We start from the raw sequence: 27809 nt of genomic DNA on the forward strand, positions 1-27809 counted from the left end.
AAAACGAAAATGCAGTACCCTTTATGATACGACCCCTTATGGTCCCTAGGTCCTATAGAAATTTGTCCCTGTAGTCTCGGGACTAGATTAGGGCTACGCTATCCCCTGCCTGTCGTAAGAGGCGACTAAAAGGGGGCTTCTGAGGTTGCGGGCGGCAAGAGTGGGAGCTTGAACCGTCCAGTAAGTGACCCCGGGAAGGACGACGGTGTGTGTGGCCGCATACCTTTGTAAACACTACACACACTACAAACACTTGGGAGGAGCGTAAACTGCTCCCCCAGGGAAGAGCCCGATTAGGGCATCTTGCTCGGAGGACTCCGGTTGTGTTCCATCGGAGATCCCGGAGTTCTCCACCAAGCGCCGAGGACGGCCACCGGGGGGGGTTTTAGTGCGGTAAAAATCCCACATAACCCGGCGTCGCTCCCACGTCGTCGGGTACCTTTTGAAGGTTTCCCCCTCGCAAACAAAAAAAAAAGGTCCTATAGAAATTATTAATCAACTCCATATAAAACAGGATTTCGACTTGAAGCCGATCACAGAAATGTTGCAACTCCTGAGGACCAAGATTGTCACCTCTTGTAAGTCAGCCGGCATCTATACTCTTCCACTGAAACGCAGACTTCTTCACGTTAGAAATAGGTGAAACGGTAATACTTTCCCAGTGGAACCATACAGGTTCTATCCTTCAGCAACTCTTTTTACCCATAGTTACAAATTTATGCCCATAGTCGTTCCACGACCTTTTAGCTGCAACTCTTTTCAACTTTTTTCACATATACAGTGGTAGCTAAGAGTAGTCTAGAGCCTCCATCACGCTCTACTTCAACAAGATTCTTGAGGGGATATTAGTATAGAAAATCTTCATAAAATTTAAATTTAAATAATTAATCCGTGTATTGATCAACTTCAATTTAGAAATAAGCGTTTCTTTTCCCGATTAACGGTTTAACCGCTCGCGAAAAACGCATAGTGTGAACGGGGCCTTATTTTTGAAATTATTAGCGTACTTATTATACAGCAATGCGCATTATGGCTTTTATCATAAAGTTAATATTATTACAGATTTTCGGCTGTTTGATGGTAAATATACAAATATGTATGTAAAATAGGAAATGTACATAAGAGAATCTCGTGATTTCGTGACACAAGGAATGTACCACAGCTTAGCATAATAGCAATAATGCCTGGCCGGGAATCGAACTCAGAACCCTCAGAACATGGGTGACTGGTGTTTGTAATGTTCATGTGTGATTAAAAAATCAAAAGCAAAAAGACGTCAATTTCCGTCGATTTAAATTGTCAGATTATTCCGGAAAAATCCGTCAATTATTTTTTTTGAAATTATGTATTTCTTCTATAAAATATTGCATGCTGTGACTACTTATAAATGGGATTTCATTTAACTAACACTAGAAACTCAAGTCTCCATACAGTTACTTCGTAAAATAACATGTACTTTTGTTAGTAGTTCAATACGTATAAATAAACAATAAACAATTCACTAAAATTATTTAGTTTATCTAATGAAGGATAGCATCTTCTACATATCAAATAAATCTAAGTTCGTCATCCACGCTTGTTATTAATAACCAATCTATCCAATGCTTCTCCTACTAAAGATCGACATTTGACGCTTAGGTACTTTATACTAGAAATTGTCAAATTAACTTAGAAGGTAAGGATAGATTAATTATTAATAATAAGAGTTAGGTGGAATTAGATCTAACTGGTGATCGAACCCCGAACTGTGCGTTTCATCGAAATCGTTCATTTAACTAGATGTCTGTCAGACAGGGAATCAAACCTAGTACCTTCGGTATGTAGGCAGGTAAGCATCTGCTTAGCCGGATGATCAAACCCAGAACCGTATCCTACCTATAGTCTACGCGGGTCATGACATAACCTGTCCACCTGAAGGGTAGGGTAACAAAATCAATACAAACGAAACGCTACCAACGGAAAAATACGACATCTTTTTATAACAGAACTTTAACGACGGAAAATCACGACATCTTACGTAACTAAGTATGAAGTTGTCATTTTCGTGCGATTCGCTTGTGGTTTCTTTGCAAATATTTACTTGAGAAAAAGCACGACTTAATATTTATTTTGCATAATCATTTTTTTTATTACTAATTAAAATAATTTTTAACTGAAAATAGGAGCAATATACATCAAATAAATTATTTATTACATAATTATATTGTAAAATTAGGATTGATTTTCTATCTGGGGTTGCGTTGCGGCTACTATAGAATAAAGCCCGTTATTAATAATGAATCTATCCATGATTTGCCTTACAATCAAAATACCAGGTTCTACTATGCACAAGTTGTCAAATTTCCCTTGCCCTTATCACCAAAGAACCAGTTGTGGTGGTGTGGAACAGAAGGGTTCTTACCACCATAACATATTATAATAACTTAATAAATAAAAAATATCATTTAAAATATGTTCTGTGTTTCAGAAAACAAATAACAATATCTCACATTGGTTACTGACGTCATACTACGTCACTCCAAGTTTAAACATTTCTAGAAGTTTAAATATAAATCACAATTTTTTCATAATCAATCACCCAACAAACATTTTTAAAATCAAACAAAAATCCATCAAACATTCCAAACTCTCAAACAAACAATAAACTAGAGCCATATCCACACTCATACAGTTCAAATTGATTGGTTAAGGTCAACTCAGCGGATTGAATGCAGGCAAGATTGCAACTCAGATCTTAGATTGAATAAAAAATCAGATAACGCATCGAACGATTGACTAAACAATGCAGAGTTTTATGAAGCTAAAAACCACCTCTAAAGGGGTTAAACGGGGGTTGAAAGCTTGTTTGAAAGTCCACCGACTTTGAAGTAAACTTTATGAAAATTGACATTTAGCTTTCTAGTAAAAGTACTTATATATAAAAAATCTCTATCTGTCTGTTTTTACCGATTTAGACGAGACTTTCACTGGTATAGCTGGCGTAGCTGATATTATAAGGATTAACTTAGGCTACATATTTAAAGGATAATTTTTTTTAAAACGAATTGGGGTTTCGCTTAAAAAACCTAAATCTCCAAAGCATTTACCCTTTAAACGCGGTTGAAACCTCCCCAAGCTACAATAAACCAGAGTAAGCCATCTCCACACTTGCACAGTTCAAATTGATTGTCTAAGGTCAAATGAACGAGCGGATTTATTGCAGGCAAGATTGCAACTCCGATCTCAGATTGAGAAAAAAAAAGATAGCGTATCGTATAAAATGTGTCCCTTCATTTGTGTGCCGTTTTAGTAAGGTACCAGAACCCTGTGTGGTTCGATTCCGGCGGCACAACCGCCACACCTATTTCTACCTTATAACAGCAGTGTTAAGCGTTGCTGTGTTCTGGTCTGATGGGTGTGGTAAGAAAGGCGTTCCCGAGGCATTTCAGCTTAGGCCTCAGTAGCGGCACATCTGTGGCCGATTTCAAGTAGGAATCTAATCTTATCTGGGGTCGATTACAGATATCCATTGGCGGCAGTAGCCACTTACCCTCAGGTGGAATGCTCGCTTGGTACTCCTATATAATTAAAAACATCTCACGAAAACTTATCAAAAAATCGATTAAGTTGAACACGGGAATTCTTCTAAAAGGTCAAATATTTTTACATCCCCAAAGGCGACAAAAAGGGGTTACAACGTGACAACATCACGTGTGCTAGCTACAAAGTTATATTATATAAAAACACGAAAGTTATAAAAAGCAATTCGAAGCAGCCATAAAGTTACAAACATTTTTCAAACTTTCTAAGGACAATAGGAATGTTTGTATGGATTCTGTTAAAGGGGTGGAAACGCGGGTTAAATTTAGGAGGGTAAACGGAGGATTAGGGTTTCACTTGTATATTGATTTCAACTGTATCGTTTTTTATAGGAGGTAGCCAACGAGCATGCAATCCACCTGATTTTAAGTCTCTTCCGCCCATGGGCATCAGTAAGTAATTTTATATAGAACAGAAATTTTATTTCATGTACTACATGCAACATACATTGTTTTTTCCTATCACGCGGGTTTGTGCTCGCATGCGGTCCTCATCCTTGCACTCGCATCCTACATTACTACATCCATTACAGATACGTTTCCTGTCATGTAAGCAACACACACGCGGGACGCGGATACTGCAGCGGATTAATTCACGCATGCGAGTATGGAAGGCAGTATACGAGCGTACACGAGTTAACATACGAGCCAGTTGGGGTCCTAGCAAAAAATTTACACTCCCTAGGCTCTTATTTTTTGTATGCCTTATGAGCGACACGAAGTTATGTGGGATTCTTACCGCACTAAAACCTCCCCAGAGGATTCTGGGATCTCCAGGGAACGCAACCGGAGTCCTCTAAGCGCGTTGCCCCATCGGGCTCCTCCCAGGCGAGCATAAGCTCGCCACATCCTGTGGTGTGTACAACGGCATGCGGCCACACATACCGCCGTCCTTCCCGGGGTATCTGTTGCGGTTCGAGCTCCCACTCTTGCCGCCCACTACCCCAGAAGCCCTCTTTTAGTCGCTTCTTACGATAGGCAGGGGATACCGTAGCCCTATCCTGGTCCCAGAACTACAGGGGCAACTCCCCCTAGGTCTTGGCGACTTTTTTTAACTCACATGTAGCTTAAGTAGCCGTTCAATTAACAAGCCTCTTAACTACAATGTGACGCTCTGGTGTTTTTCGGCGCCCCTCGTATGACGACGCCCACGTGTGGTCGCCCGCTCGCATCCTAGGGCGGCCCCTGATACGAACGCTGATAACAGTCTTCAAATGTCGTTACCGCTGCTAACGACGACTTTCAACGACAGTCCATCAACTACAGTTGTCAGCTGCCACCACCTGTCGTCAGCGACCGACGACAAAACACTATCACTAAAGAAAGCGGCAGTCAACAACTGTCATTGATGACCGCAGCAGCAACAACAGTTGACAACAGTCGTCAGCTGTCGCCGCCTGCTATCAGGACCGACGACTAAGTGAGATCGTCGATCTACGATCGTGTTTTATTTTGTCGCTGACGACAGCCGCCGTCGCTCGTCGCTCGTATAAACTTTTCCTATCACGCGAACACAACCCCGTGACAAGAAAGAGCCCTAAATATTATCCGCATGTTGTGGAACCCTAACTCAATATTGCATGGCTTTATAGACGTGATTATAACAAGCGAACAATATTATGATAATGCTATGTAAATGTTCTGTTTACCATAACAACACCATAATGGTACGGAATATTACTTTTAGCAATACTGAATGCGATTTGGGAGATTACTATAGGGGTATTCATATACTAGCTTGTATTCATTTAAGTACATAGTTGACTCATATCTTCGGGGCCGCTCGCAACGTGTTCGTGTAGATAATTCTTTCTCGAACTCATATGAATTGCATGCGGGTGTGCCTCAGGGTGGCGTTCTCTCTCCATTACTCTTCTCATTGTTTATTAATTCTATCAGTTCTGTAATTTCTTGTAAATACCATCTTTACGCTGACGATTTGCAACTGTACCTTCACTTCAGCGCGGCAGAAACTGACTTGGCCATCACCTCCATGAACGATAACATACGTCGTGTGGTTGAATGGTCCAAGTCCTTTGGTCTCCGGGTTAACCCACTCAAGACGCAGGCCATTATAATTGGCAGTCTCATAGATTTTACAACTTTGGCATCAGTAAATGTTGATGGTTCGCTTATACCCTATAGTGAAACAGTGAAAGATCTTGGGCTTGTAATTAATTCCACTTTCTCTTGGAATGCTCACGTCAATGAAGTCAGTCGGAAGGTGCACTATTCCCTTCATTCGATAAAATGCCTCCAAGGTGTATTGCCCTTGAAAACTAAAATTACTCTAGCTCAGACTCTAATTCAACCTATCATAGATTACGCTGATGCCTGCTATCTGGATGCTACAGAGGAGCTACTAAACAAACTTGAGCGCTTGCAAAACCTATGCATTCGATTTATTTTTGGCATTCGTAAGTACGACCATGTTTCTCATCTTCGCAAGGATCTCAAGTGGCTCCCAATCCGCCTTCGCAGAAACACCAGAATTTTATGTTTGCTATTTAATATCCTTAACAGCCCAACATCCCCAACTTACCTGCGAGAGCGTTTCTCCTATGCACGTCCCGCTATTGCTCCTTGTAGAACACACCTAAAATCTCTCCTTCGTTTCCCGCCTCATAAAACCAGTTCCTATTCCAAATCCTTCACTGTTCATGCAGTCAGACTGTGGAATTCGCTTCCACCAAACATAAGAGAGTCTAAGAACATATCAACTTTTAAAAAGAGAGTAAAAGAACACTACTTCTCCTTAGCAAAATGAGTATGAATCAAATCATTATACACCGTTTTCTTTATGTAACTATATCTATATATGTACGTTTATTTATAGGTTAAATATCATTCCATGCGTTATTCAATATTATATGTATGTAATGTATGATTAAAATATATAATAACATATCTTTATACAGTCTCGTGCGCGCATATCCACCATTTGTTAACCCATCTCCTTTTACAGGTCTGCTGGAAGATATTTCGTTAGGAATAAGCAGTACCTTTGCACGACATTTTATTTATAAGTCTTTTGTATGAATTATCATGTGTGCATAAATAAATAAATAAATAAATAAAAATAGTTCTACTTTTGAAAAAAACAGAACAAAAACCTAAATTCATCATCATCTACAACCCATTACTGTCCCATTGCTGGGCACGGGTCTGCTCTCAGAATGAGAAGGATTAGGCCATAGTCCACCACGCTGGACAAGTACGTATTGGTTTTCACATACTTCACCGTTTAAGCGAATGATAATAAATTTCTAATATGCAAATAATTGTAAAGATCAGAGGATTTGAACTTGTACGCCTCGATCAAGAGGCCCAGTTTCTTAACCACTAGGCTATCACTGCCTACAGTCTACCTATATTAATTATTTAGATACTAGTTTTTGCCCGCGGCTTCGCCCGCGTTTAAAAGAAAATAATATGACATACTAACATACATAAAACTGAAAATTCGTACCTTCAACTTTGCTAAAGATCATCACTTGATCAAATGCATAGTTTACGATTCAATACTTACTAATATCAATTAAAATAATCGATGTTTTGGGTCCAAAAGATCGATTCTCCGATTAATCGATATTAGATCGCCATCCCTAGTTCCCGTGGGATTTCCGGGATAAAAACTATCCTATGTCCTTTCTCGGGTCTCAGACTATCTTTATACAAAATTTCATTAAAATCGGTTCAGTGGTTTGGGCGTGAAGAAAAGACAACCAGACAGACAGACAGAGTTACTTTCGGATTTATGATATTAGTAAGGAAGTAAGGATTGTCTGGCCGGGGAGAGAACCAGGAATCCCTTGCGCGTCAGACTTCTCTGGTGATTGCTGCGCAACGCACAACGTGCATAATCAAGAGCTTAATTTGTTAATCAACATTAAAACAACAGGTATACAATAGAAAATAAAAGAAATCTTTGTTATTAAAGTCCGGAGACACTACCAGCACACCTAATTCTGCTTTATAACAACAGTGGTAAGCGCTGCTGTGTTCTGGTTTGAAGGGTGTGGTAAGGGATACATACTTATTCAAGGCATTTCAATTTAGTCCTCAGGGAAAGTACTCTAATCCTATCTGGGATTGATTATAGATGTCCATAGCAGTGACTTACCATCAGGTGGACTGCATGCTTGTTTACTGCTTCTATATTTTAAAGAAAAATGAGTAGCCACCCTTAGACAAGGTAGAGTTAGTGTCAAACTTCTAGGCAGCTCTGAACATAGAAGCAAGTCGCATAGCAACAGCAAATTGCAGATATTAGCAGGATGAAGACCGTGCATGTCCACTGCCAGCTCTTGCCTGCATGTACATAGCTTTTTTTTATAATATAGGAGTAGCAGACGAGCATGCAGTCCACCTGATGGTAAGTGGCTACTGCCGCCCATGGACATCTGTAATCAACCCCAGATAGGATTAGATATTCCTATCTGAGGTCGGCTACAGATGCGCCGCTACCCCTGAGGATTAAGCTGGAACACCTCGGAAAAGTCTATCTCCCTTACCACACCCTTCAAACCAGAACACAGTAGCGACTAACACTGCTGTTATTAGTTAGAAATAGGTGTGGCAGTGGTGCCGCTGGAGTCGAACCACAAAGGGTTCTACCACCTTCAAACATAGCTAACGCAGCTATGTAGTCTCGCTTACTGTTGCTATGCTTGTGGCTGTGTTCGACCGCATTGACTCTGACTAGTCCTGCATGCAACAACTTCAGAGCAGACTAGAAGTTTGACGCTGACTGTACTATTGATAAATCTGCTTTTTTTTTATAACATAGGAGCAGCAGACGGGCATGCAGTCCACCTGATGGTAAGTGGCTACAGCCGCCCATGGACATCTGTAATCAGCCCCAGATAGGATTAGATATTCCTATCTGAGGTCGGCCACAAATGCGCCGCTACCCCTGAGGACTAAGCTGGAACGCCTCGAAAAAGTATGTCTCCCTTACCACACCCTTCAAACCGGAACACAGCAGCGCCTAACACTGCTGTTATTAGGTAGAAATAGGTGTGGCGGTGGTGCTGCCGGAGTCGAACCACAAAGAGTTCTACCACCTTTAAACTTATATCAGATGAACTACATACCTATTTACTTCTACAACATAATTACTTAAGTAGTGCAATTGTAAATCAAGCTTAAAAAGTAAACAATGGGAAATAATCATAATACATATAACAGTTTTATTCAAAGAATTTGTTAAGGACATACATTACTTTTTGTTAGTTAATCAAAAACCGCTACAAATCTTTTAATTGGTCGATTCGAATTCTGCACAATAAGATTTTATGAGTATTTTTGTAACGAAATGTTACAGCAATTAGAAAAAGAAGCGTTTCACTAGTATAAAGAACTAATTTTAGTCCTATTGCTGGGCAAAGGACTCCTTTTGAAGCGAGTAGGGTTTAGGTACAGGAATGACGGGTGGCTACTGGCCTTTGCTGACAAATATCACACATATGCACATGACAACATATATTTTTTTTTAATCCAAGTTAATGATCCAACTATGGCAACTATATGGTCTCAGATTATGGATTAATACTAAGTAATTTTAATAATTTTAAACAACGTTTATGTCGTAAATTATCTGGTGAATGTTACATACTCCACATGTTACAGAAATGTTATTTTTTATTTGTGAGATTTTAATATCCATTTCTTATCCCATAAGTATTTTTTCAGTCTACAAGTGCATCAGAGCCCTAGTGTTACTTGATTTTGATTTATACTGACTTATTAAATCTAAGGGCATGTCTACAGCTCTTGAGGTTATTTCCCTTATCCATAATTCACAAAAACATTTACCTGTATACGAAGTGGAGCTGTACGAGTCCGCGGAGGACGCCGACAGCGAGCGGCTGCGGTACCGCGCGGACTTCTTCATCGCGCTGGACTTCGAACGCTGACCCTCGAATTTCGCGCCAGAAACCTCCGTGGTGACCCCACGCACCTGCCCCGGGTCAGTCACAGGACTGTCGCTGGGCACGTTAGCACCCGAAATGCTCTCCTTGCGATGATTATGCTCCCCTTGGCCCTCAGACATGATGGCTAACTCTCGCAAACGCGTCTGCGAAATCACGTTTTCAACTTTATTTTTTTTTGTCAAAATTAAACGCAATACCACGTTACGTTAACTTATATTGGTAGGCGAGATGGTATTCGATTTTTTGAACGCTTAAAACACGAAGGGAAAGACGATTAGAAATAGATATTGGCAATAATAAAAACAATTCGAACGAACGCAGTGGTAACGCAAACGGACAAAATACAGGGCACGTTCAATGGCACTGCTTATACACTAGAACTGAATTAGATTTTACAGCACCTCCGTGCATCTCAGAACGGGATATAAATTCAATTTTATTGAATACCAAATAATATTCACATAATCGCGTATCAACCGCTCTTCCCTCCGCGCACTTCAGTCCCCGAAGCAGAAATAGAAATGTCATTTTCGATCGATTTGAGATTGAACCGGTATTTTGGTAAATTTTACGGTTTTTCCGAAGGAGGATTTATTTAATAATTATTAGAATTATTGGATAATCGAGCAATTACATATATATTAATTTTTTATTCGACAACTGCGATTATTAATAAAAACATGTAAAAATTAGCAATGTGACTGAATTTAAAATCTCGTATTTTTAATAAGACTTCTACAAATAAGAACTACTTTTTGTATCGCGTCACGCTACCATCAACGACGTCACTCTTCGGGCTTTTGTCACCGTCAACGTGCCGGCTTGTTTAGAGCCGAATGGTCTCGCACGTGACGATGGCAAGTGACCCGACGGTATGACGTTAATACCCTGGAAAGGAGGGAGGATGCTAGTGTGGGACGCTACGTGTGTCGACACACTGGCTCCTTCTCACCTCCAGGCGTCTTCCTCTGGCGCGGAAGCGGTGGCTACAGGTGCTGAAAACACCAAACGTCGTAAATATATTAGTTTATGCAATAACTATATATTAAAAAAAAATAACTTTTTGTAGTTCTTATTTGTAGAAGATAAGAACTACAAAAAGAAGTTCTTATTTGTAGAAGTCTACTAATTAATATTTATTCAGCATGTTGGACTTACTTTAAACCTCGTTATGTTTTGTAAAATAATTGCAGTATATCGATTTATTGACTTGGCACATTGCTGCTGTTGAAGCCCATACTTCTAATTTCAAAATAATGTAAATAATCATTTTGCTTTAACTACCAAGGAAAACAGTAATTTTTAACTGTATTTTTAAATAGTTTATTTAACAGCAAACTTCGTTTTAATACAGTTTAATACGTTTTGTATTTTATTTTTTAATAATGTACTTACAACAGCCATGCAATACTATGTGAACATTATAAATAAAAACAAATTAGGAAGCAACAAGATTATTCTCCTAATTCATTCTTTTAAATAATGTACTCGTTGACGTTTATTTTGATTTTATATTATTCTAAAACCGGTAATCTTCGTATAATACTTTATCTTATCTGTGGCAAAATATCCGAACATCACTAGCGTCGCTAAGATGGTGTGAAATGCTTGACAACCGCGGACGAAACAACTAGAAGATAAATATTTAACCAAATTCCGTTTGAACAATAATATTCGGTGAGTAAACTTTATCCAAACACGTTATGAAAGAAGTTTACTGTTTTTATTCGTGTATTACAAAGTAAAAAGTGTTGTGACTGTATAGGGAAAAATCCTTAGTTCGTCATCGGTCCAATCCAACATCACACCGGTTGACAACACTTACAAAAAAATATTTAAATCCTGCAACCGTGTTAGCGTTTGGAGGAAACATCGTAAATTAAACATGAGGCAAAATCTCGGAGAGTTTCATTTATTTTGCGCGTCAAAACTTGTTCTTTGTAACAAAAACTTAGCTACGTGTGTCGTGTGATAAACGTCATTTATCATCGATTTTACAGTTAGTGTGTGCTTGTTTATGGATAAAAGGTGTGATATATGATCGCTAGTACTACTTGTGTTTACTGGGTAAATATTTACGATGTACTACAATTTATTAACATATTATTATTATACTAAAGTACTTCCGTCAAATTTGTGACATAAATCAAGGCTGTTTATTTGTGTTGCTTTTGCCTGCACGTGGCCAGTATTTATAAAATCGACGAAAATAAATTCGCTATTTCGAATTCGAAGACTAAAGTTCTAAAGTGTATTTACTATTTTTAAACTGTTGATGCACGCTCGTATGCGTTTTGCCGCGGTTCCAATCTCATATTCTTATAAGATGAAGCAAATAAGCAATCCCAAAAACATCACAATACATAAATACACACAAATATACACATAATAAAAAATGTGTAAGTCACACTCACATATGGAGGGGTATATCCACCAGCATTTCTCTTAACTTTTTTAATTTTTTGTATTTTGTGTAATTTTACAGCAGCATTTTTATATAATTATGTCAAGATAAACCCACTTGCAACTTGTTGTCAATATATGAACGGCCCTACACCTCATTTTTTTTTAAATTTTCAGTAGTTGTTATAATGACCAAACATACTTGCTCTATATAAATTTTAAGTAACTTTCTGCTGTATATTAGTAATAGGGTACCATTCTTACTATTTGCACTTGAGAACAGCTACATACCTGAGAATTCTTAATAAAAAGTTCTCAAAGATGGGTGAAGACAATCTGCTTGTCTAGCTAAGTAAAGCTTAAAACCCTGTTGCTTTGAGATGAGACCTGTGTCTAGCCTTGGGACAGTAATATATTCACATCTATGCACTCACAAATGAGTCATGTGTTATATTTAGAAATGAGGAAAAACTATTTTAACTTACAACACTTTATATATAATTCTTTACTAAGAAAAGTAGAGAGTAGTAGGTCATCATCAACATCAACATCATCATCATCATCATCATCATCACAACCCATGACTGTCCCACTGCTGGGCACGGGTCTCCTCTCATAATGAGAAGGATCAGGCCATAGTCCACTGCGCTGGCCACCTGCGTATTGGTAGACTTCACATACCTTTGAGATTTTTTTTTACAAATCTCTAAGGTTTTCTCACGATGTTTTCCTTCACCGTTTAGCAAGTGATAATTAATTTCTAATACGTATATAACTTTGAAAATTCAGACGTTCCTGGGATTTGAATCTTGGACCCCTTGATCAAGAGGCCGAGTTTCTAACCACTAGGCTATCACTGCTTGTAGGTAAAGTAGTAGGTAGTAATATAAAAACCTTGTATCAACAATAACACAAAAACGAAGTTGTTGTTTTACAAGGTAGACAATTTTACTTGCAAAAAAGCACAATTCAAAGTATAAATTCAGTTCATATATCCATTATTCAAACATGAATGATTCAGATCACGGCAAAGTACCTACATATTGACACTTGAAAGGCAATTCTTACAAAGGAATATTGAGTAAACTGTATGTGAAAGTGTTTTAAAGTTGAAGTTACAAAAAGATATAACTTTTTTTATAATATTGGAGTAGCAGATGAGCATGCAGTCTACCTGATGGTAAGTAACTACTACCGCCCATGGACATCTATAATCAACCCCAGATAGGATTAGATTCCTGTCTGAGGTTGGCCTCAGTTGCACCGCTATCCTTGAGGACAAAACTGAAATACCTCGGAAAAGTATGTATTTCTTATCACACCCTTCAAACAAGAACACAGTAAGGCATAACATTGTGGGTCAATTTTGGCAGCACCACCGCCACACTTAATTCTGCCTAATGCCTAAAAGGTGCAGTGTTGAAAACTGTTGTGTTCTGGTTTGAAAGTAGTAAGGTAGGAAGATATACTTTTCCAAGGCATTCCAGCTTAGTCCTCAGTCCTCAAAAAAACTCATTTATATCTAGTATGTTCTATAATAAAAGAGTTGGTTGTTAAGGTAATCTAAGATGTCGTCAGCGGGCCGCGGGCGCGGGTACACCGGACGACACCACCTACGGGAGACCAGGCCGGGGGATGCTGAGCTGTCGGAGGAGGAGGCAGCTCGCACCCTCGCTGAGCTTAGCCCTCGGACCACTGGTAATAATGCTTCTGGTATAATAGTTGTTCATGATATACAATACAAATATTAAATGAGCTTAATATTGCAATATTGCAAAATAAAATAAATAAGAAATGTTTTCTAAAGATTTGTTAATAAATAATAAATAAACACTTTCTACACTCACAGCCCCACACTAGGAACTCCTGTGTCGTGGGTGCCATGGACACACACATAGACAAATACACAAACACCCAGACTCAGAAACGGAAATTCTAAATTCATCATTTAGATATCTGTCTGGCCGGGGATCGAACCCAGGACCCTTTGCGCGTCAGCCCGGTATGGTGACCGCTCCGCCACGCGGGTCGTCAGCGCGGGTCGGGTTTAAACCTGTACACAGCATATATAACTCATATAAACTTGCAGTTTTGTACCACTGTTATAAAATTAGATTTGAAGGTGTTGGAATGCTATGTGGAAATGCATCTGTGGCTGACCTTAGGTAAAAATCTCATCTAAGGTTGATTATAGATTAGCCACTTACCATTAGGTAGACTGTATGTTATTTTAAAGTGTGTCTTCTTAATTGCTAGGAAGCCTTGCCACCTGTTGCAGTATTGCAGTTATCTAGGGAATTCTATTTCTTACAGTTATTATCAATTGTATAGCAGTAATTACTTTAGGCATACAGCATATTAAATATATGTATATATATATACCTACATTTCCAGACCCAAAACTAGACCTGAACCTGTCAGAAGGCAGCCTGGGGGAGGACGAAGACGTGAAAGATGAGAAACCGGCATCGGAGAGCAAACCTGACAGCAAGTACAGAGTGTCCGGTGACGACGAGACGGCGTTGTGCGATCTGCTGACTATTGATGAGCAGTACACGCCGCTGTTGCTACTGGTGAGTTATAATGTGTATTATTGTACACATAGAAGGTCGTAGAACCCTCTTGTTGAGTACGGGTTTGCAATAAAAACTCCAATTGAATTTTTCTTCCTGTATTTTCTTTTCTTGACAATTACAATTACATATTCTTCTAATTCTTCTTACAACATTCTTCTATTTTCCGGAGCGTGCCGGACCCTATTTCTAGCCACCTTAAGTAGCAAAGTGAGTGTTACAACCGACGGGGGGCTAACGCAGCAGTCGCTTTTATTCCCGTCTCGCTCACTTCCTATAGCCCTTTCTTTCTAACACGCTATCTCGCTCATTCGTATCCCTCTCTTTCTATCCTATGTGTATCTTTATTTTCCTTTATTTATATACATAGAATAACTTATTTCTAATACAATTGTACATCATATAACATAATAAAATATAAATCTTAACATTAACTAATTAACAATTTACGCATTTAAAAAACAATTTACAATCATAACTTATAAACTATTTATTCGCCGTCCGCAACACCTCTGTTTCGACTCTACCACCGCCACACCTATTTCTGTCTCAAGGGTAGCAACGAATTTATTGCTGACCACAACATGGACAATCCTATTTTGGGTTACAGATATCCATGGGCGGCAGAAGCCACTTACCATCAGATGAATTGCACCCTTATTTTCATCAATCTGTTAAAAAGTTGGTTTTGCATGATGTGGTGATAAGTTATTCAGTATTAAGAATAAAATATTCTTAATTTTTATTTTTCATGTTCCAGTTGGAGCAGTTCTCGCCCGGTGAAGATGGTATACAGTTCAACAGGAAGCTACGTCAGTTTGAGACCACAGTATCTAACATGTGCCCAGATGAGACCAGATTGCAGTGAGTAATTCATTCTCTATTTCGTTCCTCTTAGAGTTCATCAAACATACTATGTCTACTAAATACTTTTAAAATCAATTTAATTTGAACTAAAAAAAATGTTTTTTCTTTTTCACATGGAACCCATAAGCTATATCAAAAACATCCATTTTGTGGTGAATTCGTCTCGAAGACCAAAAATGTGAAGCATACATCCGGCACGATGGCCAAAAATGTTATGCATTCGGCTCCGAGACCGAAAATATTACTTTCCGCGGCCGTTAGAACAAATAAGGAACCGAATGTTCCTCTCTTCGATGGACAAGATGATCGTGTCCCGAAGAAGGTTAAGTGGACTGTATATACGAAAATAAGATGCAAAGTGCTATAGGGTCACGCACTCACCTGCTGCTGATGGGCGCAGCCTCTTGTACTAGGTATAAGGCACCTTCAACTCACCCTAAGCTCGAGCTAGCTAGTCTTACCTCGGAATGGTCTACCGGTTACCTCTACCTTCTTCCTCTTCTCACGTGGCGTCGATCTTACAGCACGTTGCACCGCGAACAATGAAGTTAACGCGAATTTAAAGGAAACGCTACGAATACGAATAGTGGCTTCTACTTCGGAGTATAACTAAAACGACAAATATGCGCGAGCGCGACCGACGACTCCGAAGCTTCTCGAACAAGTTTTATCCCGGTGGCGGCGTACACCACCGCGAACGACACGACGACAACGACGATCTACAACGAACTATTTCAAACTATAAATCTCTATGCTTTTAAACCTACAGATTAAAATTAATACCAACGACAGATAATTAATACGTAGAACCATAGACAAAACTGAACATACCGCCCACCTAAATACTACGTATTTACGAAAACAACAAAAATTACTTAACCTACGACAAGAAAAAGTTACGTTTAAACGTAACTAGTTATACAAAGGTAGAGGACAAACTTTAACGACTGGCCTTTTATACTCGCCAGACATGGTCCTAACACTAACTACTCTACAAACACCATCCGAGCCTGGGTGTAGAGCTGTAACCCTACCTAACTTCCATTCCAATGGATTAACTGTCTCATTTACTATCAAAACCAAAGTTCCTATTTTAATTCCTGAGCTAGTTTTGTCCCATTTAGCCTTTTGTTGTAGGGTATGTAGGTATTCACGATACCACCGTCTCCAGAAGTCTTGATGCATTTTTCGGATAAGCTTCCAGCGCTGGGTGACAGGTATAACCTGTTCGACTAGATTTTCTTCGGGAAGCATCGACAAGGGTTCTAAAGTTAAGAAATGTCCCGGCGTTAAAGCAACGAGATCATTCGCATCAGAGCTGAGAGGGGTTAAAGGTCGGGAGTTGAGCATCGCCTCTATCTGAGCCAAGACAGTATAAAACTCTTCGAAAGTCAATCTTTGTTTACCAATGACACGAGAAAGGTGAGTTTTCACAGACTTAATTCCAGCTTCAGCTAGACCGTTGAAATGAGGACTGCCAGGAGGATTAAACGAGAACTTTATTTCCCGGCCTTCCGCAGCCTGCTTCATGATAGAGCCAAGGTAGTTACTAGCACCTACAAAATTTCTTCCTTGGTCAGAAACGATGTTACTACAACGACCACGACGAGCAATGAATCTCTGCAAGGCAGCAAGGAAAGCGTCAGTAGAAAGTTCAGAAGCCAACTCTATATGAACCGCCTTGGTAGAGGTACAGACGAACACGCAAATGTACCCTTTATACGTCCTCACACCACGTCCACGACTAAGAGCAATGTCGAATGGTCCCCCGTAATCGACAGCTACACTAGAAAAAGGCTTGATTTGAGACACACGAAACGAAGGTAAATTCCCCATCAAAGGAACTGACGTAGGTTTTGGATTAACACGAAAACACCTTATACACCCAGAGACTACGGAGCGAATAGCCCGTTTGGGCGACAGAATCCAAAAATCTTGCGAAAGTAAATTTTGTAGAGTTTGAGCACCAGGATGCATAAATTTCTTATGGTACTCATCGATAATAAGAAATGTTAATCTATGATTACGAGGTAAAAGAATAGGATGTCTAACGGTAAACTCTACATTAGCGTTAGCTAACCGACCGCCCACCCTCAAAATACCCGCGTCATCAACGAAAGGAGACAATTTACGCAAGGCTTTGGGTAGCGAATTAGGCGAACCTTTACTTAGACAATCCAATTCAAACGAAAACGACTCTACTTGTGCTTGCTTTATGAGCAACTCAAAAGCTTGACGTAGCTCACAAGGCTGTAATGCACCGACAAATTTATTTTTATAATTTCTCAAATTATGAGCGAAACGAAAACAAAATGACAAAACACGCTTTACTTTCGAAAGCGACGAAAAACGATTTAACAAATCGCTAACGAGATTCACCTTTTCCGGTGACAGAAGGCTAAGAATTCTTTGTTCTTCTGCGATAGAGTCTGTGTCCTGTTCTACCAATAATGAAGAAGGCCAATCATTCTCTGGCTCTACCAGCCATGAAGGGCCCTTCCACCACATGGAACAGTCAACGAGGTCAGCTGGAAGCGTACCACGAGAACCAATATCAGCAGCATTCGAACTAGAGCTCACGTGACGCCAATGGTCAGGAGCTACTCTACTCTGAATGTGGCTGACTCTATTCGCCACAAACGTTTTCCACTTGGATGGACAAGATTTAATCCAAGCCAAAGTGACAGTAGAGTCAGACCATGCGTAAAGTTCTTGAACTGCATGAAATGGTTTTAAAGCCTCTACCACTGATTCCATTAAAGTAGATAACAAGACAGCAGCTAAAAGTTCCAATCTTGGAATCGACAATTTTCGCAAAGGCGCGACTTTCGACTTTGCGCAACAAAAATGAACGGATGTAGAGCCATCCGCCTCAACGACACGAAAGAATGTGACAGCACAATAGCCACGTTCTGAAGCGTCACAGAAGCCATGCAACTGTAACGACACGAAAGAATTTACCATACGCCGAGGAATGGTAATCGAAACTAACGACGACAATTGAGACTTAAATCGCAACCACTCGTGTGCAATGTGAGGTGGCACATTATCGTCCCATGAAACTCCCGAAGTCCAAAGAAGTTGCATAAGATATTTAGCATAAAACGTAATCGGCGCTAGAAATCCCAAAGGGTCATAAATCCGCGCAATATGGGAGAGTATGGTACGTTTGGTGCACCTAGAGTCATCGGGGTTGACGACACGAAATCTAAAATCATCCGATTGCGGATGCCATAAAAGTCCCAAAATTTTTAAGGAGAGGTCTGACATCTCTTCGAAATGTTTAAATTCTTCTGAGTATAAGTCAGAAGATGGAAGATCAACGAAAAACTCACTACAATTAGATGTCCACTTTCTTAAATGGAAACCACCAGACGACAAAATTTTGGTGAGTTCCGAGCGCAATTGTAGAGCTTGCTCTACCGAGTCAGCGCCCGACACGATATCATCGACATAAATGTCTCTACTAAGAACTGTAGAGGCAGCCGGAAGTTCTTGGGTAGAGTCTTCTGCTAGTTGAGCGATCGCACGAAGAGCCTGAAACGGTGCAGATGATACGCCATAAGTGACCGTGCGAAGCCTATAGTCACGTATAGGACCGTCAGCAGATGGGCGCCACAGAATGCGTAGGTACTCGGTGTCATCTCTACAAACCAAGATTTGTCTATACATCTGTTTGACGTCACCAGTAAAAACGACAGCATGCCAACGGAACCGAATAAGTAAATCGAAAATATTAGTTTGCAGTTTAGGCCCAGCAAGTAGCGTATCATTCAAAGACAATCCATTAGCATCTCTACAACTTGCATCGAACACAGTACGAAGTGGGGTGCTAACAGAATCTGGTCTCAATACTCCGTGATGAGGGATATAATAAAACTTCCCAACGCTTGAAGTCGGGGGATCCACCTGTTCCATATGACCGGCAACCTCATACTCATTCATGAACCGAACGTAGGCATCTCTAAACTCAGCATTTGTATTAAGTCTACGTTCGAGAGACAGAAATCTTTTTAAAGCAATTTCACGGGAATGTGAGAACGATGGCTTTACTGCAGGATTCATGAATGGAAGAGGCACCACAAATCTACCATCATCGTTACGACTATAATTATTAGTGAAATAATTTTCACAGGCTTGATCCTCCTTCGAAAGGATTTTACAGACAAGAGTGCGAACCTCTTCTGTTTCCCAGAATCTTTTTAAAGTGTTATCTAATTTTATATTTGATAAATAAGAGTTATCGACGAAAAAACAATCACTCTGTTTACCATTACGACAGTTGTGTGTGTGATCTACCTCACACTCACCCATTAGAATCCAACCAAATATAGTATTTAGAGCCTTTGGTTGTCCCGGCCTCCCTCGTCTCAGACCAGGTATGAGAGATGAAGCAAATATATCCGCATTCAATAGCATGTCAATAGCCCCTGGACGAGCGAAGTCTGGATCAGCCAAAGGTAAATTCCTAATATGTGACCAACCACAAAAATCAACAAAATGTGCAGGTTGGTCACTACATATCGACGACAAAACAAAAGCTTCAAACTTAAAATCGATTTTATTTGAGTTATAGGATTTTATTTCACAACATAGTGAACCACGAGACTCAGCAACAGAAGATCCGATTCCATTTATTGATTGTTTAGTGTTTTTAATACATAACCCGAGGCGCTTTGCACATGGTACCGAAATAAAGTTGCAAGCGCTTGCACAATCCAACAACACCCTTACAGGTTGAAAGTTTCCCCAACTATCTTTTATAAGAACCTTAGCTGTAGAAAACAAGATTGTACTTTTACCACCGACAGAAGTTAAAACAATATTACTCAGTTGTGCATTATTATTAATGGAACTAACAACTTCAGTATCAGGTTGGGAATTGCTATCAGCGGACGGTGTAACCGATTTTTTAAAATGTAACAATGTGTTATGTGAACACCCACATACACCACAACTTATAGGGACTCGACAAGTTTTTACCCTATGAGTTTTCGAAAAGCAACGGATACAAAGATTTTTATTTTTAATGAATTTAAATCGAGAACCTATATCTAAATTTAGAAAATTCTTACATGATGAAAGACTATGTTGGCCAGTACAAAAGTCACAAGTCACTCCCGACACGACAAATGAGGATTTGGACTTTTTAAAGTTACTTGGTTTCGGTTCTTTTGATATTCCTACATTACTTAATATTGGGTTCGGAGTTACCTCACTTAATGCCCTAACTTGTTTCTCAACAAAATCCTGAACTTGAGTGAACTCTGGTATCTCATCTGAATTAAATTCTAATTGAAATGATTCTTTTGTGGCCCGATCTAATTTTGACCAAAATAAATGGAACAACATGAAGTTCTTATCTGGTAATCCAAACTTTTCCAAAACACTTAAATTCTCCACAAAAGTTCTATGAACACGCTCAAGTTCTACAGCTGATTTTGTTTTCACTGGCTCACATGACAACAACTTTTGATAATAGGAGGCCGTTATATAGCGCTTCTTATTATAATATTTATTAAGTGTATCATATGCGTCTATATAATTTTCATCCGTGAGTGGAAAGTTCCTGATTAAATCATACGCTTTATTTTCGACACAAGTTAACAAGTAATGTAACTTTTCCACATTAGGAATATTTCTATTATGGATCAACGACTCAAATAATTGTTTAAAAGATAACCAATTTTCTAGCTTACCATCGAATGGCTTAATGTTAATTTTAGGCAGCTTAGCAAAACCCGAAACTACTTCTTGTTTAATCTGACGGTCACTATTTAAATGCCGCAGACGGGCCAAAACACTTCTAAATTTTGTATCAAATGATGCAGTTACACCAATTTCAGACTGGCGTTGGGCAGCACTTAATGAACGCAATAAATTTATTTGCGCTTTATGGAATTCATTTGAAAGTTCCCTAAGGTCCTCCTCAACGCAGCCTGTCATATCCGATCCCGCTATATACTCCAATCGCATCATACTGTAATCCCGGGCAATCCTATTAACGTCCCCATCACTTGCGCCACTTTCGTTGCTCCCAGTAGACATTGTCATTAATTGATATAAGTTTATAAACTTAACGAAATCGACAACAATAGCAAATAATTGCAATGTCACTGACAGCTGACTTCGACACAATAATACGTCAAAGTCTAATACAATTTGACAGTATTGACAATATGACCAACGACAAATAAATATGGCGCAATGCAATACTGACAACCAACGACTATTAATAAAAATAGCGCAAAGATGGCGGGACCTAAGTACAACTAACAAAGTGATGAGTTGTAAAGAATCACACCCACCCTCAACATAAAATGTTAATCGACAAAACGAAAATTACGAAATTTTATAGAAATGCAATACAAAATAGCAAATCTAATACGAAATACGACACGAAACGACAAATTTAGAAGCCACTTTACGTAAATGTTCGTTCCTTTAGCGAAATACGACGCGATAAAATTAATTTCAATGTTCGTTATGTTCGGTCGACGGAAAATAGCAAAAATGGTGTTTAGGACGATGGAACAATTAAGATCCGCCGAAGTGACCAAAAATGTGGTGAATTCGTCTCGAAGACCAAAAATGTGAAGCATACATCCGGCACGATGGCCAAAAATGTTATGCATTCGGCTCCGAGACCGAAAATATTACTTTCCGCGGCCGTTAGAACAAATAAGGAACCGAATGTTCCTCTCTTCGATGGACAAGATGATCGTGTCCCGAAGAAGGTTAAGTGGACTGTATATACGAAAATAAGATGCAAAGTGCTATAGGGTCACGCACTCACCTGCTGCTGATGGGCGCAGCCTCTTGTACTAGGTATAAGGCACCTTCAACTCACCCTAAGCTCGAGCTAGCTAGTCTTACCTCGGAATGGTCTACCGGTTACCTCTACCTTCTTCCTCTTCTCACGTGGCGTCGATCTTACAGCACGTTGCACCGCGAACAATGAAGTTAACGCGAATTTAAAGGAAACGCTACGAATACGAATAGTGGCTTCTACTTCGGAGTATAACTAAAACGACAAATATGCGCGAGCGCGACCGACGACTCCGAAGCTTCTCGAACAAGTTTTATCCCGGTGGCGGCGTACACCACCGCGAACGACACGACGACAACGACGATCTACAACGAACTATTTCAAACTATAAATCTCTATGCTTTTAAACCTACAGATTAAAATTAATACCAACGACAGATAATTAATACGTAGAACCATAGACAAAACTGAACACATTTAAAACTTACGATGCTCTAGATACATTTATAAAATCAAATTTTAGGGTTCTGTACCTAAAGAGTAAAAGAACCATATAACTAAGCCTCCACTGTCTATCCGTCTTTCCATCTTTTCATCACAAGGCTCTATCTCTTGAACAGAATTGAATTTTTCACAGCGTACATATAATGGTGGCTGCTATAACAACAAATACTACAAATAAAATAAAAAGTTGAAAATATAAATGGAATTGTATTGTATTTTCACAATGCATGTACTTCAATACTCTAGTGGCTTAAGGGGGGGTGGAAGGGGCGGTCCGGCCCGGGCCTCCTGGGATCCTGGGATCCTGGGATCCTGGGAAGCCGCCAAACACAGTTGCTAAAAAAAGTGCTAAAAAAAACCAAACAATCTATGAAATGTGTATCAGTCAGCGAAAAAATAAGGTCTGATCACAAGCGAATTTTTATGGTTCAGGAGAGCCCTGTGACAGTCAGACAGACAGCTGAGGCTTAGTAATAGTGAACCGTTTTTACTCTTTGGGAACGGAACCCTGAAGTATGATATATGTGGTATGTTTTTTTTAATCTCTGACATTTTTTCTTTTCTTCTTCCGCAGACAAGCGTTCGCGACCTTCCGTGCGGCGGCGCTGCAGAGCTCGGTGACGTCACGCAAGCTGGCCGCAGTGGGCGCCTCCTTCACCCGCCAGCAGCGACAGCAGCTGCTGCGGGGCACCCTGCTCAACGTGGTCATGCAGGGGACCTTCACCAGTCAGTGCTCTGTATCTCCCGCTAGCCGCTAGACACACCCGGCGCTGCAGAGCCGGTGACGTCACGCAAGCTGGCCGCAGTGGGCGCCTCCTTCACCCGCCAGCAGCGACAGCAGCTGCTGCGGGGCACCCTGCTCAACGTGGTCATGCAGGGGACCTTCACCAGTCAGTGCTCTGTATCTCCCGCTAGCCGCTAGACACACCCGGCGCTGCAGAGCCGGTGACGTCACGCAAGCTGGCCGCAGTGGGCGCCTCCTTCACCCGCCAGCAGCGACAGCAGCTGCTGCGGGGCACCCTGCTCAACGTGGTCATGCAGGGGACCTTCACCAGTCAGTGCTCTGTATCTCCCGCTAGCCGCTAGACACACCCGGCGCTGCAGAGCCGGTGACGTCACGCAAGCTGGCCGCAGTGGGCGCCTCGTTCACCCACAACGTTGTCATGCAAGGGATCTTCACGACTCAGTTTATAATATAGAAGTGACGACCCGCGTGGCGGAGCGGCCACCATACCGGTCTGACGCGCAAAGGGTCCCGGGTTCGATCCCCGGCCAGACAAATACCTAAATGATGAATTTAAATTTCTGTTTCTGGGTCTGGGTGTTTGTGTATTTGGTCTACGTGTGTGTCCATGGCAACCACGACACAAGGAATCCTAGTGTGGGACTGTGAGTGTAGAAAGGAGTAGCAGAAGAGCAGTCCAACTGATGGTAAGTGGCTACTGACGCCCATGGACATCTGTAATCAACCCCAGATAAAATTAGTTTCCTAGAGGTCAGACAGATGTGCCATTACACCTGAGGATTAAGCTGGAATGCCTCGGAAAAATATATCTTAGTGTGTCATATTTTAATTTTTTTAAATTATATATTATTAAAATTAATTTATACGACTACAATTTTCCTTTTAATGTAATTTATCTGTTACTTATGTAATAAAGGGGCTAAATAAATGTGCATGCCATCAAAAAAATATACATACGGTCGAATTGAGAGACCTCCGTTTTGAAGTTGGTTAAAAAGTCTACATTTCTTTTTAAACGTTTTAAAATTGATAATTTATTTTGCATATCATGTATTGATTTGGTGCATTTTTTAATCATAATTTTTTTTCAATTTTCAGAATTAGACTTACTGGAGAGAACGAATCCGCTGTTTCTGATTAACGCGGCAAATTTGATGGGAGATTATTTCGCAGGTATGTTACGAGATTTTTACGAAAATTATTACAATAAACGAAAATTTTGTATGGATTCGATATTCGTAACACATTTTTTTTATAATGTAAGAGTAGCAGACGAGCATGCAGTCCACCTGATGATAAGTGGCTACTGCCGCCCATGGACATCTGTAATCAACCCCAGATAAGATAAGATATTCCTACCTGAGGTCGGCCACAGATGCGCCGCTACCCCTGAGGATTAAGCTGGAACGCCTCAGAAAGGTTTGTCTCCCTTACCACACCCTTCAAACCGGAACACAGCAGCGCCTAACACTACTGTTATTAGGTAGAATTAGGCGTGACGGTGGTGCCGCCGGAGTCGAACCACAAAGAATTCTACCACCTTCAACACACATAAAATACATGCGGCAAGAATTGCAAATAATTTTTACATACTTAGAGAATAATGTTATTACATTATTTATGATTATAGATTGATGATTATAGAGACTTATTAGTTATTATAAAAACAAAAATCCCGAATGCTTAGAAAAATATAGGCTATGTCACTCCCACAATTTAGACGAATCCAACAACACCTCATATACCGCAGACATACGGTCTAAAACATTACCTTCCGCAGATTACGCTCGAAAAACATTACCCTCCACAGATATAAGCTTTACTAGTTTTTGCCCGCGGCTTCGCCCGCGTTTAAAAGAAAATAATATAACATACTAACATACATAAAACTGAAAATTCCTACCTTCAACTTTTCTAAAGATCATCACTTGATTAAATGCATAGTTTACGATTCAATCCTTACTAATATCGATTAAAATAATCGATGTTTTGGGTTCAAACGATCGATTCTCCGATTAATCGATCTTAGATCGCCATCCCTAGTTCCCGTGGGATTTTCGGGATAAAAACTATCCCATGTCCTTTCTCGGGTCTCAGACTATATTTGTACAAAATTTTATTAAAATCGGTTTAGTGGTTTAGGCGTGAAGAAGAGACAACCAGACAGACGAGAGTTACTTTCGGATTTATAATATTAGTAAGGATAAACATTACCCATGGGGCTCTTCAAAAAAGGTGCAAAAAGAGCTCTCATACAAAGCCGGCGATGCATTGGCGACTCCTCTGGTGTTGCAAATGTCCATAGGCGACGGTGACTGCTTTCCATCAGGTAGCACGTCTGCCTAATCGTTAGGTTACACTATAAAAAAAAATAAAAATACCCTTCACAATGGTAAAAAGTACTAACACTGTTATAAACACTATGTACGTTTTTTTTTTCAGAGGCTCGTCTCTGCAATGGAAACAAAGTGCACATCCTGGCCAGTCCACTGTTGCAATACATGCGGGCACTACTCGCCAGTGATGACATCAGAGCGCACAGGAGTTTGGCGACACAGGTAAACAAAATACATCATAATCTTATATATAAAATTCTCGTGTCACAATGTTAGTTAGAATACTCCACCGAAACGGCTTTATTGATTTTCACCAAATTTTATATGTTGTATGCATATTCAGAAGGTCTGAGATAGCTACTATCTATTTTTCATTCCCCTAAGTGATAAGGGTTGTTCACCCTTGACATTTTTTTTATATATATGGCGACACAATGTTTGGCGGGTCAGCTAGTAATACGGTAAAAAACTACTGTAATCATTGAATGAATTTGAGCGTGGAGTCCACCTGATGGTAAGTGGCTACTGCTAATGGACATCTACTATCAATCTCAGATAAGATTTCTACCTGTTGGACAGAGATGTGTTGCTATGCCTGAGGACTGAGTTGGAATGCTTCGAATAAGCATGTCTTTTAAGCACACCATTCAAATGAGACCACAGTAGCACTTAACACTGCTGTTTTTAAACAGAAATGGGTGTGGCAGTGCTACCAAAGTCGACCCTAAAACTATTCTACCAACTTTGATCTATTTCTGAAGCTTTTTGTCTTTTTTGACTTGTGGTATAGTCCGCTCTGAAGTTGTTGCGAGCAGGTGTAGTCATACAATTAGCTATGGCGACGCGATTCATTTCTATATTCAGAGCGGACTAGCAGTTAACGGACTACAACTTATATTACATTTCAATGTTTAAATATGTATTATATCTATTTTCAGTTGATGCAAAATGGTAGAGAGCTACTATCGGTACAATCACAGGAATTGGACGATCTCTCCATATCAATCCGTCTCCGTTTGCTCTCACCACCACCAGTCAGCATCATATGGCTACTACTCTCAGCCGATCTGTGTCTCAACAAGTTCTTACCACTACCAAATATACTACAGCAGTTCTATGCTGCTCACTTGGATCTAACAGCCGACGAAAGTTACTCTGAAGTTAGCTATGGGTCATGGAAAAAGTCACCGGAAAAAGATGACAGTAACGATGAGAAAGTCAGTCAGAATCTATCACAGATCAGTCTGAATCATGATGATGACTCCAAACCGAAGTTGAGACCGATTCTTGGTGCTGGAGCTGGGTTGCTAAGACAGGAGCAAGCTCAGCAGGATTTTGATACATGGACACCAAAATCTAATCTTGCGAAGCGCTATGATCTGAACTCCTGGAGACAAGCGGAGGACGAAAAAAAGGAGGAATCTTCCGAGCCAGTCTTCAACCCCTCCGTCTTGCCACCGAACTTACAAAACTACCCCGTGACAGTGCCAGACTACCCACCACCCAACCGCTTCAATTATCAAGAGAACTACCCCAATTACCTCCAACAGGGTGACGGTGCGTACATCCAAAACCAATTCGTGTCTAACTCCAATTACACTCCACAAGGGGACTTTGTTCAGTTCACTCCGGACCGACCGAACCCAACTCCGGAGAGAGTGAACAACGAAATCCAGAAAAGTAGCAGACGACCAGTTGAGAATTGGAGAAAGGAGAAACCGGAGCTAAAGGAAGATGCGAATAAAAACAAAACAAGAAACTGGACACGACAACGTTCAAAAGACAATATTAACGAAGACGATGAGAAGTTTAAGGATGTCAAGAGATTGTCTCAAACGAGATTGAACAGACGGAACAGTGGAGAAATAGCGGATACAGTGAAGACACCGCAACGGAGACACGTGACGGAGGTACCGAGGAATCAGAAGTACTGGGATCACGATGATCGCTGTGACAAGGATTACAATAGTTAGTGACAGTGATGTGACTCAGTGTATGGTGCTGTATGTTAGTTTAGTGCGAGGAGACTTGGGGATTTTAGCGGTGAGTTAATATTGTCTTTTAAATGTCTATCTGTCCGGATATTTGTGAGTACTTG

At 40.2% G+C, this 27809-nt stretch overlaps 2 protein-coding genes across 2 annotated transcripts in view; one reads left to right on the forward strand and one right to left on the reverse strand.

The window, feature by feature from the left end:
• LOC140748744 (adenosylhomocysteinase-like 1) overlaps window positions 1-10029 on the reverse strand; it is a 52212-nt gene extending 42183 nt beyond the window's left edge. Inside the window, exon 1 of the mRNA XM_073081604.1 lies at window positions 9396-10029. Coding sequence (XP_072937705.1) covers window positions 9396-9633 — 238 coding nt within the window. The 5' untranslated portion in view covers window positions 9634-10029. The remainder of the gene's footprint in view (window positions 1-9395) is intronic.
• A 1065-nt stretch (window positions 10030-11094) lies between these two features.
• LOC140748767 (uncharacterized) lies at window positions 11095-27803 on the forward strand. Its single transcript, XM_073081636.1, has 8 exons — window positions 11095-11191; window positions 13476-13615; window positions 14312-14490; window positions 15251-15354; window positions 23205-23356; window positions 24474-24548; window positions 25818-25933; window positions 26650-27803. Exons 2-8 carry the CDS (start codon window positions 13486-13488, stop codon window positions 27682-27684), a joined length of 1791 nt encoding a protein of 596 aa, XP_072937737.1. The 5' UTR covers window positions 11095-11191; window positions 13476-13485; the 3' UTR covers window positions 27685-27803.
• Window positions 27804-27809: the final 6 nt, after the last annotated feature.

Source organism: Epargyreus clarus, unplaced genomic scaffold (genome assembly GCF_041222505.1).
Source record: "Epargyreus clarus isolate Ecla_fem2 unplaced genomic scaffold, WU_Ecla_fem_2.2 ptg000016l, whole genome shotgun sequence".
In the NCBI taxonomy this organism is placed as follows: domain Eukaryota; kingdom Metazoa; phylum Arthropoda; class Insecta; order Lepidoptera; family Hesperiidae; genus Epargyreus; species Epargyreus clarus.

What these genes read in the sequence shown, in the direction of transcription:
- LOC140748767 (XM_073081636.1), top strand. Translation starts at nt 13,486, where the DNA reads ATGTCGTCAGCGGGCCGCGGGCGCGGGTACACCGGACGACACCACCTA. An exon ending in CCAGATGAGACCAGATTGCA is followed by an intron (nt 15,355 to 23,204) that starts GTGAGTAATTCA and finishes CTTCTTCCGCAG; the next exon opens with ACAAGCGTTCGCGACCTTCC. An exon ending in ACAGGAGTTTGGCGACACAG is followed by an intron (nt 25,934 to 26,649) that starts GTAAACAAAATA and finishes ATCTATTTTCAG; the next exon opens with TTGATGCAAAATGGTAGAGA.